At 34.8% G+C, this 16,078-nt stretch overlaps 2 protein-coding genes across 2 annotated transcripts; one reads left to right on the top strand and one right to left on the bottom strand.

Annotated features, from left to right (window-relative positions):
• Positions 1 to 10,761: 10,761 nt before the first annotated feature.
• Positions 10,762 to 13,645, top strand: LOC131594682 (uncharacterized). Its single transcript, XM_058866868.1, has 4 exons — positions 10,762 to 11,199; positions 11,302 to 11,352; positions 11,447 to 11,580; positions 12,326 to 13,645. The coding sequence occupies exons 1-4, from the start codon at positions 10,936 to 10,938 to the stop codon at positions 12,414 to 12,416; spliced, it is 540 nt and encodes a 179-aa protein (XP_058722851.1). The 5' UTR covers positions 10,762 to 10,935; the 3' UTR covers positions 12,417 to 13,645.
• Positions 13,646 to 13,773: 128 nt separating this feature from the next.
• On the bottom strand, positions 13,774 to 15,847 carry LOC131594683 (1,4-dihydroxy-2-naphthoyl-CoA thioesterase 1-like). Its single transcript, XM_058866869.1, has 3 exons — positions 15,620 to 15,847; positions 15,089 to 15,280; positions 13,774 to 14,074 (listed from the first exon to the last, which is right to left on the bottom strand). Exons 1-3 carry the CDS (start codon positions 15,758 to 15,760, stop codon positions 13,922 to 13,924), a joined length of 486 nt encoding a protein of 161 aa, XP_058722852.1. The 5' UTR covers positions 15,761 to 15,847; the 3' UTR covers positions 13,774 to 13,921.
• Between the last annotated feature and the right edge of the window lie 231 nt (positions 15,848 to 16,078).

The following is a 16,078-nucleotide window of genomic DNA, read 5'->3' as shown; positions in this document are numbered from 1 at the left end:
TGGCTTGATAGTTGGTTAGTCGGATGCGAGAGCGTGTCCAGGTTTGTTTGCGTTTGGGATATTTCCGAGGACGGAAATGTTCTAAGTGGGGGAGAGTTGTAACGCCCGGAAAAATAAGTATATGCTTGATTTGGACGTTTGTGACGTTTATTGGAATTTTACCGTTTTTGGAGTCGTTTCAGTCGGTATTAGTTCGGGATGGCGGACTAATATTTAATTGAAGGTTTTCATATTTTTGGTACTAGAAATATTATTAAGGTAATATTCCGCGTTTTGGGGGCGTTTGAACGATATTTGAGCGTAGGGGCATTTTGGTCATTTTCGCGGGGTAGATATTTTCTTTATAAGAAAGAGATATTTGTGAGAAAGGAAAAAGGGTGTGTAATACGGTGAACTGACTTTTTATCGATCGAAATGTCGCGGTTAAGCATGAGTCGCCACCGACTTTTATTTTATCCAAACAAATTCAGAAAGGCTAAAAGAAACAGAAAAAAAACCTTTTAAAGAAATCTAAGTTCGGGGGGTAATTTATGCAAAGGGAAGGTGTAAGGCACCCTTTGCATCCATGGTTTTCTATGGGCTCTTAATTGCTTTGCTTGCTCGTTTTCAGAAAAATGTAGATGAAAGAGGAAAAAATGGACTTTAGCTCGTAAATGAGCGTAGCCAGTTTTTTTTGAAGAATTTTGAGAAAGAATATAGAAAATAGAGCATGGCAAGGCAATTAGGGGCAATTACCTTAAACTCAGATGATAGGTCTCTTTTTAGCCTTTCAGAATGAAAGGGTCAGTCCTTGCCATAAGAGGGCAGGAAGCCTTTCGTTTGGAGGTAGAAGGGTCATCGAATTATCATTCGCCCAAAGACTGACCCATGCCATAGAGAGGCAGGTAGTCTAAGGGGAAGGATCAGAATAGCCTTTCGTAGGCAACTAAAAGATACCTCAGCCTTTTCCGTAGGCAACTTCCGAGGGTCGAGGTCATATTTGTGTATCGAAGGCAGCATCATTTAGGGTCGTATGACCTTTACATATCGAGGCAACATGGCTGAGGTATCCTCGTATTCGAGGGACGTGGCTTATTCTGCAAAAAAACACAAGGCAACAGGCAACCGACAACAGGCAACAAGGCAACAGAGAGGTTACCCCAAAAGAGTGCGTGTGTGCAACAATCACGTGGTTCAATTCAGTTATCTATCTTGTAATTAGTTATTCTAAGTCAATTACAATCTTGCACTCCCTAAATTACTAACCACGCAGTTATAAAGCAATAAAGGGGAGGGGGAAAATGAAACCAGCGGATAGTAATAGGTTTGACACAGGTAATAATTAAAACAGAAAATAAATGAGGTTAAGTTTTAGTGTTACCGGACACCGGAGCTTTGACTGGTTGGTCAACCCTGAAAATTGGAAAAGGAAAAATAAACAGAAGGGGTGAGTGCATTATAGTTCGGAGGAAAACGTTACTAACCCTAAAAGTAAGAAGATAACAGAAATTAAAACAACCAAATAATAGGTACTTAGCTTTGATTGATGAAGGTTGATGGGCGGAGGTTGCCTGAAGCATTGACTCTGACCCTCGGAGAATTAGCAAAGAAAAAGGAAGGAATCAGTGTAAGAGAAATTCTATGTGCGAGGAAATTAAATCCTAATTAAACAAAATAAATGGTAAATAATATTAATAGAAAAGGGGTTTAGAACTTAGCTTCGTTCTTTTGACGTAGCGCATAGTCGGAAGGCATCGGAAAAGTCAACCCTGAAAAGGACACAGAAAAATAACATTTTTTAGTGTAGGACTAATTCTCGTAAATCCTGATTTGGGTGTAAATTAACCATGGTTAATAAAATAAATAATCAACTCAATTAATTATTGGTTTTCTTAACATAATTAACTAAATCGGTGAAAATAGGGTTTCGATTAAATATCCTAACCCTAATATATATTTTTAAATAATTAATAAAGGCATTAACAATCAATTAAATAATTTAGATAAATTTAACCAATTCAAATCAAAAGGCTAATAACAATAAATATTTTAAATTTAATATTTTTTATAAAAAAAGAATTTAGAATAATAATAATTTTGTTAAGAGAGAAAAAAAACTAAAAGGATTTAAAAAACAATATATAAACAAATATATAAAAAATAAGTTGTATATAAAAATAAAGAAATATTAAAGAATTCTTAGCTGGTAATCATGCGTGGTGGGCCTGAGGAGGCGCATGATGGACTGGCGTGTTTGTATGCATTGGATTAGAAGGCGCTGTGATCTGACGGTTAGCTTAATAAAGGTGCATGGACCTCACATGGGCAGCATGACCACCGGATCTTCCTGCAAGTCAAAACAAAAAATAGCCAAAATAATAGCGTGGAGGGTAGGGTTCGAACCCAGGGCCTCACGCATATCCTTGAAACGCTTCCACCAACTGAGCCAGCTGCAATTGCTGATAATGAAACGGGACGCAATCTGGATAAACATTAAAATGACGCAAAGAAGATTTTAAAAAAAACTAACGCGCCATTACTGTTCCTTTTTCTTCTTCGTGAAAATTGTGTTCTTCCTCAACCTTGCACAAATCAATCTCATGGAATACGATGAATAAATAAGATATAATGATATAAATCGACTCAAAATCGCATCCCGAATGTAACTATGCTCTTATTATGGTCCAATTTCATTCATGTTAAAAAATCCCAATTCAAAGCTTGGAACCCTAACAATGGTGGATTCCGTGTGCAAGCAAATAAACGCAATTAAATTTCCAGAATCACTCATAACATCATTGTAAACACGACTGTGCAATCAAAATTCATTTATAATGCACAAAAAATTGAAATCGGAATTGGAAAAAGTTTGTCAAACCGTGAGGTATTGGTGATTGTTCTTGATGCTTCACGGCTTGAGAATGGTTGTAAAACACTCAGTGATGCTTCAGGAATGTTCTTGGATCTTCAAAACTCTTTGAATTGAGTTGTAATTACAAAACGATTTTTGCAATTCTCTTGAATTTTGGAGAGTTTGAAGGTGGTTCTTGGAGCAGAATTTTCGTCCCCCTAGCATTAGGATTGCTTCAAGTATTTATAGAGAGGAGAATAGGTTAACAAACTTGGCCAAAATCTCTTTAAATCTATAATTGAAAATTTGAGAAAATATGATTTTCACTCTTTCCAATTTTGGCCAATATATGATTCAATCATCCCAATTCCACTTTGCACGAAATTTATATGATTATGGGATATTATGATGATTAGATTTGATTGGAATTGGCCTTTTAATTGAATATTTTGATTTTCATGATTTATATAAGTTATTTATCACATTTAAATGATAAAAAATTCATATAAAATCAAATAAAAGCCAAAATTTCGTGGGAATTGGGTTTGAGGCTTTAGATGACTTGTGGATCAAGTTTGAATGAAAATATCTTGGGCCCATTTGCAAAAATATTCAAATTCTTTCATATTTTTCCCTCCAAAATAGCTCAACTTTGACAAGGCCTATCTCTCTCAATTTTTGAGGTATGGAAGTGTTCTAGGACTTTTTAGAAACCTCAGAGAGTCCTCTAACCAGTGTCTTTGGTCTCATATCAAAATCATTTTCCATTCTCATTTTATGTCCTTTTGAAAAAAATGTCTTTTTGTTGACCTTTGAAAAGGACCTATAATGTTTTAGTCCATATCTCTCAAATGAAGCATTTTTGGACTTGGCATGTGAGAGACAATTTTGTAGAGAATCAAATTTCCTTCAAAGTGAGCTTTGGATGGGAAATTTCTGATGTTCCATGTGAGAGTTATTGCTGGTCAAAGTTCAGTTGACTTTTAGGTTAACTTAGTCAACTGTTGACTTTCTGAACTTTTGAGTGACCAGAACTTTGAGATATGTCTTGATACTTGTCATGGAGGTAATGTGAGACATGTTGAGCCATATGAGATGCTTGGAAGCCATTGATTCAGTGATTTTCCTTTGAAAGAATCAAACCCTAGTTCAGAGCCTTTGTATAGGAGAATGTGTCTTATGAGTTTTGCGCATTGATCTGATTTTGAATAGGAGGAAATGTATGGGCAAATTTTGGGGTATGACAGGGTGGAAAGAAAAAGAAGAGAAAGAAAGGGAAGAGAGAAAGAAGAAGAGCAAAGATGGAGAGAAAGTGAAGAAGGGGATTTTGGAGAAGATGAAGAATCAAACCAAGATAAGGGGGTGAATCTAATTTATCTTGAATGTATGATTCTTATAGTCTTGTTCTTGTTCATCTTCTTCATCCTTTCCATGTTTTCCATTCTTACTTGTTTTGTAAGAAGTTGTGATGTTTTCATGATATAGTAAGATTCAAACATGTCTTGGTTGGTATTTTGTATAGAATCATATCCTTGTTGTGTTATGGTGATTGATCATGTTTGTTTTCCATTTCTATGGATTGATTGGAGTTGGAGAAAAAGTTAGGTTTTGAGAAACAATGATGAATCAACCATGAAAAGTTTGATGTTATGTTGTTTATATGGTATGTATGTGTTGTATTGGTGTTATAATGATGTTTTGGAGTGGTTTTGGTGGGTATAAGGGGATTAGAACAGTTCTGGTTCGTGCTGGTTTTTTCTGGGTTCTCGCAGGTCCGCTGAGCGGAGGGGGGTCCGCTGAGCGGAGTTTTCTTTGGCTCGCTTCTGGCAGGGTCCGCTGAGCGGAGCTCAAGCGGCCAACAACATTTTCTGTTTTTCCAAAACTTCGAAACTTCGTAACTTCTGAACCGTAACTCCGATTTTGTCGCCGTTCGAAGCGTCGGAAAACTAACGCAATGAACTATATTATTATCTAATTAAATGATTCATAGGATGTAGTATCCCATTATTTTTATTAGGATCAAGTGATGAATTGTGTAGTATGTTCAATTATCCAAACTTTGAAACCTTGTAACTTTTGATCCGTAACTCCGTTTCATACGTCGTTCGAAGCGTTAGGAAGCTAGTTGGATGTTCTATATGATAGTATAGGCTTGGTTAGCTTGTTATTAATTTGTTATGAGGTGTTGTTGATGAAAACACATAATTATTTATATGCGCGATATGATTGGTAAACAATCATAGTGCTTGGTTGCAATTGTTGTTGATGTGTGGATTAACATGAAATCATGTTCGTATGTGTTATGTATTAATGAATATTCATTCTTGATATGTGACGATGTTTGGTTGTTTGTTGTTAACATGATGTGTGGCCTTATGGCAAGTAATTGTTGTTATGAGAAAGATGTATTATCAATGTTGAATTGTTGTTATTACAACTTGTTGATGATGTATTGATGAAGTTGTGGGCCGATGACCAATATTAACTTGATGTGTATAAGTGTGTTATACGTTCATCTATGCCGATGTGGCCAGTATGTTTTGACGGTGAATGTGTGTTGTGTGCTTATTAATGCCTGTGTGGTAATTATGGTGTGATATAATTGATAACGATGTTATTAATTGGTGATGTATCCTTTTGGATATAATATAAACGGTGTAACGTGAGTATGTGACCGTGTTATATTGTTGATGATGTTGTTGTCATGTAATAGAGTCATATATTTGCACATCATAACATTTCAATACGTTAATGGCGGAATGCTATTAACAGGTGGCCTGAATTGGCAATTATTACCAGTGGGAGCTTAATGCTCGGTAAAAAGGTGTATTTGCCCGAGTGGCAAGAGGTCATCAGTGGGGGCGAAATGCTCGATGACGATTAGTCGTAGCTTACCGCTCGACAAAGGTGTATTTTCCTGAGGGAAAGAAGTCCCAGCATAATGCTCGGCAAAGGTGTATTTGTCATCATGACAAGGAGGAGTTTACTCCGGATTTGGTACCACATGCATATGCACAGTCGAGTCTCATTCATCATTGTCTGTCTTTATAATTTATGTTATCATTCATGTGTCGCATTACTTATATATTGATTGTGGTTGACTTAGTGGATTACTTTGTTGTATGATTCTTGATGATACTTGTTGGCATTACTATATTTATCATGCTTCTTCATTATAAATTATATTCTCACCCTTCTGCTGATTTGATGCTTGAGTGGCATCCTGCAGATTAGCCGCTTTGGGAGTCTTTTGGAAGAGGTAGTTCTCCAGTCGGTCTTGTCAGTTGCTCTGATACGTAACACCGGGTAGTCGGGAGTCTGTTGTTATTTATTTGTATATGACTCTTTTGAACATGTATATGTGATGATGTGATGATGTGTATTGTAAACATTTTGTTTTGGAAAACTCCTCTTTGAGAGTGAGAGCTATACATACATTTATATGTTCATATCTTTCGTGTGTTATGTATCGTTTTATTGGCAGGTGTTGTATGCTTTTGGCATCGCTGATGTCCGTTTGTTTTCTAGGTGTTTGTTTGGTTACTTAGTGTAACATCCTAATTGTGTTGTATGAAATTTTAATACTCTGATATTTTCTTACCTAAATGCTTGGGTAGAATTGGGGTGTTACAGGTGTTGGGCGGGCATTGAAGTCTAAGAAGCTCACTTCTCGTTTTATTGGTCCGTATCAGATTTCAGACAAAGTTGGAAATGTTGCTTATAGGGTGACCTTACCTCCTAACCTTTCGAATTTGCATGACGTGTTTCATGTGTCACAACTCTGAAAGTACATTTCAGATCCGTCCCACATGATTCATATGGATGATGTGCAAGTACGGGATAATATCACTGTGGAGACAATGTGTAGCGGTAAAAATGTGACTCGAGCGTTTATCGCGCGCTCAAAGTACAACAGAGTCGCCACCGAACTTTATTTATTCCAAGAAGGAAAGGGAAAATATCGATAAAACCCACGAATGTAAAAGAAAAGGGATAAGATGGTCATCGCAACCAAATTAGGGTTCGGGAGTCGGTTAAGCAAGGGGAAGGTATTAGCACCCCTCACCTCCATCGTACTCGATGGGACCCATTTAGTTAGTTTAGTGTTTGAGTGTTAGCGTAATGTTTACGTCATAGAGGAGATTGAAGGTATGATGATGAATGTTACATGGTGACTATGGAATCAGCTACTGAATGAAGGTAATTTGATGAAGGTAGATCTATTTTTTTTGGAGTTTGTTGTGAGTTTGGACTTTGTGAAGGTTTTGAAATGGATGAATGTATGTTAATGTTTTGCAGAGTTTTTGTGGAGCCTCCCCTTTTCTTTGCCTGTTGTTCTTCGTTATATAGAGGGACCTAAAGGGTTTTTGGGGGGAAATTTGGTTGGAATTTGAACACTTATGGAAACTGATTTCTTGCTTTTGTTTATGCAGATTTGTTGTTCCATTTTGATGCCATATTTGGCATGGCATGGGGAGCAGCAAGTTGGTGGGATAGTGATATAGCATGGCAGAAGAAACAGGGCGTGGGATAGGGTGCAAGCAGAAGAAGACAAACTCTTTTTTTTTGTTAAAATTGTATCATTCTTGTTTGTTTTTGTTTACTGTAAAAAAAAATGATAAGTGGACTTTATAAAACCAATTTGGGCCTAAACAACAAAAAGCCTTCTTATTTTTTATCTAAACTAATAATAAACAATCAAAAGTAATAAATAAACAAAATAAACAAAAGTAATCAAAATTTAAACTAAAACTCTAAAACTAATTATTTTTTAATACTTTTTAATAAGAAAGGTAATGATAAGAAAAACTAAACTCTATGGAAAGTAAAAAGTAAAAAAAAGTTCGATAACAAAGTAACTTGACTAAAAATATGTGAAATATAAGTTGTTTTTGTTGACTTTGATGAAAGTCGATATGCAACGATGCGATGAATGAATGATGAATGCGCATGAAACATGAATGTGATTTGACAAAATGAATGAAATATTGTAGGTCAAAAATTGGGGTGCGACACAATGCCTATACGGATCGCGGATCATGAAATGAAAACTTTAAGAGGCAAGGAGAATGCCTTGGTGAAAGTAGTCTGGTCAGGAGCTGTCGGGGAAAGCATGATGTGGGAGTTGGAAAGCAAGATGCGGGAATCCTATCCCGAGTTGTTTGAATCAGGTAAATTTTCGAGGACAAAAATATTCTAAGTGGGGGAAAGTTATAACGCTCGTAATATTTATTTAATTATTTAATTCGCATAAGTTGAATTATATAGCGAAATTAGGAATCCTCGGTGTTTGATATAATTGTTTTATGTTATAATAATAATAATAATAATAATAAGAGAGTGCTAGATAAGTAGTAATTGGGTCGTGAATGTGAGTTAGCATGAGTAATAAGGGAGTGTGAATGTTAAGCTCAAATAAAGGGAAATAATTAGTGAAAGATTAATAAAAGGAGGAAAATAGGAAAATAGGGACGATGACGTGGCCTAGATTAGCAAAGTGACGTGAGCTTGGCTTGATTATGCCTAAAATTGGCAAAGCGATATGGGCCGATGCCCTGAGTACCACATGCATATTAGGAAGTCGGTCTCATTTCATATCATTGTTATTACTATTGGTTTGATAATTGTGATTCTTTGATGTGGATGTATGTGTATTGGTATGTTGTAATATTTTATGACAAATGTAGTGAATGAATGGAATAACATGGAGTATGATCATGTGAACTTGTATTTCGATCTGCTCATTATTATACTTCCGTTTATAATATTATGATATCTCACCCCTTTTGTTTGAATGTTACCCTTATGTTGGTAACATGGAGATACCCTTATGTTACCCTGATACGTAACACTCGGGGGCTTTTTACGTTTGTTTTGTTAATTTGGGAGTAAATCTTTATAAACTCCATTGCTGAATTTTCTATTAGTGTTTTATGTTGGTACTTATTCTAAAGACGATTTTGTCAAGTTATGTTTTAAGTTTGATGTTGAAAATTTGCGAATGATTTGTACTGTTATTATCCACTACGATTAAGATAAAAGGATTTTAGACATGATTAATTTGTGCTATGTGTTGCGTATCTACTTTATGAGGTTTTTGTGGATTTATGAAGGTAGCATCCTAAATGTTTTTGAAATTATATTTTAATTACTATTAATTTCCTATATATTTACGTGGGGCACTTTAGGGTGTTACACAAGTTACCAACTATAGTGAAATCTCTTACTGCGTAAAAGGACTGGAGTACTACCGGATTGTGAGGGGGTCCAGGATATATCCTTGTGTCATTTATTTTTCTGCACTTTACCTCTTCCATAACCTCACCATAAACCAGAAAAATAATTTCATCTTCACTAAAAACTAATAAAATTTTAAAGAACCTAATTCTTCCCCGCTCTTAGGCGAACTTCATACTTACAGTTGATCAAGCTAAAATACATTTGTTTAAAGTTAACACTGTAGTCCAATGACTCTCAAGTGAAGACTTATGGTTTATGATGACCATTGGTTTAAACTTTCAACATCTCATATGATGGTAATTAACATGGAAATATCTCAAGCCTCATCAAGAAGACTCAAGGATGCTAAAATCAAATATAATGATGTCAAGACTTAAGGCTTCAGAGTGTGAAAGAGAGGAAGTGTGAAAGCTCGATTGATTGTGTCTGGTTGAATGATCATTATATTCTAGAGACACAAGGGTGTTTCTGGAAGTATTATAACTAAATCACACACACACACACACACACACACACACACACACACACACACTCTCTCTCTCTCTCTCTCACTCGCACACACACACACACAAAACATTGAGAAACCTCTAATTTTTAATTAAAATCACCTAAAAATGTTTTTAAAGCCTAGGCAGTCTATTTGATTAGGTTTGTAAACTGTTTAATTGATTGGATTATAAGCCTAAATGATTAAATGATGCCTAATCGAGTTTATAATTGATTATGATATTATCTTAACGATCGTTAACGACTCTATATCTAAACTTCCATTTTGGGCAGCCATAATCGATTATTGGCATTGCCTAATCAATTAGCCTAATTGATCTGGTTACTTATTTGTCCCATGGATTATTTTCAAATTTACACAATTTCTTGGCCTATAAATAAAGAGTTTATCTATCATTTCAAAACATCTAGAAAACATAAAAAATCTTACCTTTCATTTATCTCATAACCTCTCCAAATCATTCATATTTTTCTCACATATTTTAGCCTTAATGCTTTTGAGTATTCTTGAGACTTAATGAGAATAGTGTTTTGTGTGAGGGTATAATTGAAAATATACCAAGAGTATTTTTTCTCTAGAGTAAATCATTCTTTTTTTAGGAAGTGATTGTTTTGGTTGGGAGTTAAATTTCTTAAAAAGCTCTTGTTATGGGTATTAGTTTAAGTCCCCGTTTAATTCGTGAACTCCATCACTGAAAAATCCCTCTTTTAATTCGTGAAAATCAAAAGACGATTCTCACATGCGGTGCCATTATTCCACATTAGTAGAACATAATAGATAAAAGTATAAAGATGTCCACTATGGCAAAATTTGGGATGCGGTGGTTATGATTTCCAATAACCTAAGAAGAGGTACATGCAAGATTAAAATTTCAATGTTCAAATTAATAATATATGTTAAAAATGAAACTATTGCAAACTTAAATCAAAATATATTTGAGGTGATAAAAATGGAGGTTATACTCCCTATGTGTTATGACTTAGTGGAAGTTCACTTGTTCATAAGTGAGTAGAACACTTTTTACTAGTAGATTAAATAAATACAAAAATAAAGTACCATAATCTATTACATTGGTGAAGCTAGTTTAGATTTAGAAAATCAAAACAAAAACAAAAACAAATCAAACTACCACAAAACATAGCATCAACCCACACTTTGGATTCTCTCCTTCAATATTCTCTACTTCCCTCTCCTTCCTCTCTATCTCTCTCTTAATCTTATTCTCTCTCTTAATTATTTTATGTTTTTTAATGATGAGTGAGAGTAAAATTAAGAGAGAGATAGAGAGGAAGGAGAGGGAAGGAGAGAATATTGAAGGAGATGATCCAAGTCCATCAACCCATAAACTTTAGCATCAATGTCGCTTCAAATTCAATCACACTCACTACGACCTTTCAACTTCACCAAAATACACCCCCACTCATCTTCACGCACCACCCTATTCTCCATCCGTGCAACCACCTCAACCACCTCACCGCCACCGTCAATCTCAGCCCAGTCTTCACCCAATCCGCCGACTCATTCACCATCCCTTTTCACAGCCACACCGCCGCCCGAAATTGCAGCGGTTCATCCCACCCCTGAATTGGGACTTCTCTCACACTTGTTCGTATTTTCCATGGTACCACAAAATTTTCTTCTTTTTTTTGGTTTCTTAGTGAAATTAATTTTTTTTGACGATCAAATAAACCAAACCCTAATTTTGTGTTTTCTGATTTTGCAGGTTTTTGGGTCATTTTTCTCAGTGGTTTTAGTTTCTATTCCAACGTTAATGGTAGGTTTTTGTGTTGTGAATTTCAATTGATTTGTTGAATCTTGAATGGTTGATATAATATAGAACTAATTGTTGGTGTTTATTTGTTGTATAGGCTTTTGGAAGATTAGGAGATTCTGTTAAGAAATTGTCTAAGGTTTGTTCTGAAGAGGTACCTGGAACTTTAACTTCTCTCAAGCTTTCTGGATTGGAGATCAATGATTTGACCCAACAATTGACCACTATCAGGTAATGCACAATTTTTTTTTTCTTTATATAATGTATGAAGCATGGACACCTATAGAAGAAGGAATGTTGAGATGTACTCTGACGCGTGTTAGTTTCTGACACTTGTTCGACACGTGTTGGAAAAGTGACATAAGTTTTCTCCGAAATACTGTTTATTTCTTTGATTAGACACTCTATGAATCGGTGTCTAACACTCGTATGACAATTATACATCATGTGTTAGACAATTCAGACCAATATTTCAAGAATAAATTGTTTTTCCCTTTGCTTTAACACATCTTATATAATTTTTTAACAAATATCACACGTTTAAGAGGGTTAAACATGTATTGAAACAATGTTATCAATGAAGAATTAAAGACATCAATTTTGATTAGAATATTTTTAATTCTTTTAAAATTAGATGGATAAATGAAGCTCAAATATTATCATATATGTAGCGGTGTCGATATCCGATGTTTTTACATTATAAGTGTTAGACTACGTGTCAGGGTGTCGGTGTCGTATCCCGCGTGTCTGTGTTGGAGTTCGTGCTTCATAGTTTATAATATATACCACTTTAGCAATACTGCGGCCGCAATCGCGGTTACGTACCGCAATTTTAAACCATGGTACCGGTGTCTATGTCTTAGTGTTGAATTCATGTCTATGTTGGTGCTTTTTAGATTATGTTAGCTGCTGCCTTTGGTTGTTTTTCCTTAGAATGTTAGTCTACCTCTGATAATGTTGTGCAAAAAATAATTAGGCATAAAATTTCTGGCTTTGCCATTGGAAAGAAGAATGGAACTGGTATGAGATCAAGATCCTTTCGCAAGAAGAACAACTCAGCTTCCTGAAATTGTGACAAATGCTTAGGTGTGTTTTGTGAGCATTTGTTTCTAGAATTTTGCCTGCATCGAGAAAAGTGGCTCTATGAAGGTCCTATGTTGATCCCGAGGAGCAGTAAAATTATTGGCATTGAGTAACTGTTGGCTCGTTTGAGTTTTTGGATTCAGCTAACATGTGGTATGGACCATTTTATGGACCATGATTGCTTCCAATCCGATTTGCCTCATTCATGCAATGAGAACAACAGTTAAATTTGGTATTTTTATTCACCTAGCATGTGGTATGGACCATTTCATATTTAAAACTAACAAAACAGTTAAAAAGATTGAAGTAACATACTGTTTTTTTTTTGTTTATATTAAATTGAAGATGTGTCTTGTTATCAATATATGACTCACAATAAGATATGTGGTTCAAAATTACGTCAATTTCGGTGTCTATGGGATTTAGATTACATGACTTTAGTGCCCCAAAGTCCCCTGACTTTCGCTCAGTCTGCACCATCAGATCAATCCAACACTTGAAATGGTGTCATGTGGCAAAAATTTTCTCACGCCGATAACACTTAATAAGACACTTGGCACTGTGTGAAAGCATGAGATTGATCTGAGCAAAAGTCAGGTGACTTTAGCGCGCTAAAGACATGTAATCTGGATCTGGTGTCTATGTGTTGGTGACTTTGACTTCGACTGACTTTATAAAATAATGGTTTATTGTCGGGAGAAATTTAGATATAAAATTTCTGGGTTTGGCTTTGGAAAGAAGGGTGGAAGCACTGAGATCGAGGGTTCTCAGTTTTGAAGCGCCTTTGCAAAATAATGAGAAAAGCTGCTTCACGAGGGACCTATTTTGATCCTGAGGACCAGTATACTAATGGCATTGATAAGCAATGGACCTATTTTGTGGTGTCAAAACCCGTTGGAGTCGATGCTAATGTAATGATTTTTGTATACGGGCGAGTACCCCTTGTACTCAGTTTTTGAATGAAATCATGTACCATTGCTTATCAAAAAAAAAAAAAAAGTCTTGGCTCATTTGGGGTTTTGGCTTCACCTAACATGTGTCGTATGGACCATTTCAATTATGATCCCAAGTGTCTGTGAGATGTTGGTAAGTGATACAAATTTGACTTCTTAACCTTAAAAATGGAGGTTAAATTTCGTATTGAACATCTGTAAACAACTTATCAGTGTCACACTTCTTAATTAAGTTGCAAGAATTTTAGAAGTTACAGAGTCTATTAGAAGTTACGCCATACATTCACATTTGTATCACAACAATTTTTTTTAAACTATCATTCACATTGTAATTGTGGCGTGTCTGCAACCACAATTTTAAACCTTGAATCAAGTAAGCATGAAGTCCTAGTTTAAAATCTTATTGCCTCCTTAGTACCAAAAAAGAAGCTACAAAGTTTATCATGAATCTGTATATATTTATGACTCCATGATTATTTGTAATTCCATTCAAGCATTATTGAATTTAACTTAAATTGGATTATTCAAATAAACATCTACAATTTTGCGTGCCTCTTTAGCAAGTCTCCGGCGTTTTTTGCATTTTCTGGAACTGGCATGTTGCTTTTAAGAGTAACTCTAGAAGATGCTATCAACATTTTGTCTTGTGAATTTGAAGGATCAACCTTCCAGATTCTCACATCCCACACCTGATACACAGAGAAAGACTATATAAGTAAATGAACGTGTATTATTGAAAAATAAAAGTAATGAATATTGTAATGAAATATAAATCTGTTCCATATTATATCCAAAATTCACATTTGGATAGTAAAACATTGAATGATGAGTTGTACAGTTGGATTATTTTTAAGGACCATTATGATCTTACTTTTTACAATTCAGACAACTGTTATTTTCATTTCTCTTTAATATTTTACTAAAATAACTGTTATCCATAATTAAATTTCATAAATACTGAATGAATAAAATCAATATAATTTAGGGTGTGTTTGGATTGGCGGTGGAGAGAATTGATTCTAGCGGAATTGAGTTTGATAGAATTGATTCTAGCATAATTGAGTTTAGCAGAATTGATGTATGTTTGGATACATTTATGTAAAAGTGAGTTGAACAATAAATTTCAGTGTAAAAATTACCCAAAATCAATTCTGGAGGCATAAGCTACAAATTGTAGCTTCAAGTAGAATCAATTCTGGAGGCAGAATCAATTCTACTTTTGTCTAACCAAACATATTAAAATCACCCAAAAGCAATTCTACACCTCTAGAATTGCTTTTGGCCATTCCAAAAGCTAATCCAAACATACACTTAGTATATCCATTAAATTGAACCCAACACTTAAAATCTCTCAGGACACTGGAAACACGAAATCAACACTAATAATAATTTTAAAAAATTAACAAAATTAAACTTAATAACAAGAATGTCAATTTTAGACACAACTACACATTGTTTTTGAGATGTCAGGATCAATAACTTCAAATCTATGTGCTCAAGATTAAAGGGGAAATTAAAAAAAAAGAAAAACCAAGCAAACAACACCTATCATTTTGGGATAAGATCTTATCCCCTCAAACTACTCCAACCAAAACTATACCAATAATCAACTAAAATGAGGCAAACCAAAACATTTATACTAAACTAAAAACAACAAAAATTATATACACAAAATCACCAATGAGAGAAGAGACTACAATCACCTGAATTGATTTCCCAACAGTCAAAGGTGTGGCTTCAGCATGAATAAAATCACCAATAAAAGCCGCTTTCAAATGATTGATGCTAAGTTGAATTCCTGCAACTCTTTTGTAACCACAAGCAATATGTGCTCCAATACTTGCTAGTGATTCTGCTATCAATGCTGATACACCTCCATGAAGCACCTTAAATGGCTGCAACCATATCCATAATCAAATCAAAACCAAAAAAAATGAAACTTTATAATAAAATATTCATAATCGTCAAATAATTATCCACAAATTCTAGCTCAACTGGCAGAAGTGGTATATAATTATTACCAGGATTCGAATCCTGATATTCACAATTGTCTTTGTGAATTTCTAGTGGTTACCACGGATAAAAAAATCATCAAATAATTATTCGTAAATTCTAACTCAATTGACGGACACCGATATTATTAAATTGTAAGTAATCATCAGGATTCGAATCCTAGTAGTACCAAAAACAAATAGTAAATAATTGTTATAAGATGTAAAGAAAAGAGGGTTGACCTGGCAACACTTTTGGGTAAGATGAAGATTTCCAGAAACTTTCTCAGCTGATATATCTTCAAACTCAAATCCTATGGTATCAAGAGGTGCATCCAAATCAGCAGTTTTTGGTCTTGACGAGGATGATGTCTTGTTATCCATGATAAGAGATCAAAAAGGGTTTTCTGTTTTTTTTGATCTCTCTTGTTCACAAATAATGTGTAGTTATCATCATTGAATAGTGATTTTATTTATATTGACAAAATGGGTCAAACTTATACAACTCATGGAAAATTTCAATGAATGATTGAATGATTGAGAGTCGTTGATTAGAAGGGTATTTTAGGGATTAAAAAAAAGAAAGGTGATAGTTGGATGGTAGGTGAAGTGTTATTGGTTGGTGGATTGTAGAAAATAGAACATTTGTGGTGTAATGACCACGTCATGGTTTACTCAACTTTATGACTTTGGATTTGACTC

The sequence above is a fragment of the Vicia villosa genome, linkage group LG4 (assembly GCF_029867415.1).
Source record: "Vicia villosa cultivar HV-30 ecotype Madison, WI linkage group LG4, Vvil1.0, whole genome shotgun sequence".
NCBI lineage: Eukaryota > Viridiplantae > Streptophyta > Magnoliopsida > Fabales > Fabaceae > Vicia > Vicia villosa.
The sequence above is the reverse complement of the archived record's forward strand: the minus strand, read 5'-3'. Positions and strand labels throughout refer to the sequence as shown.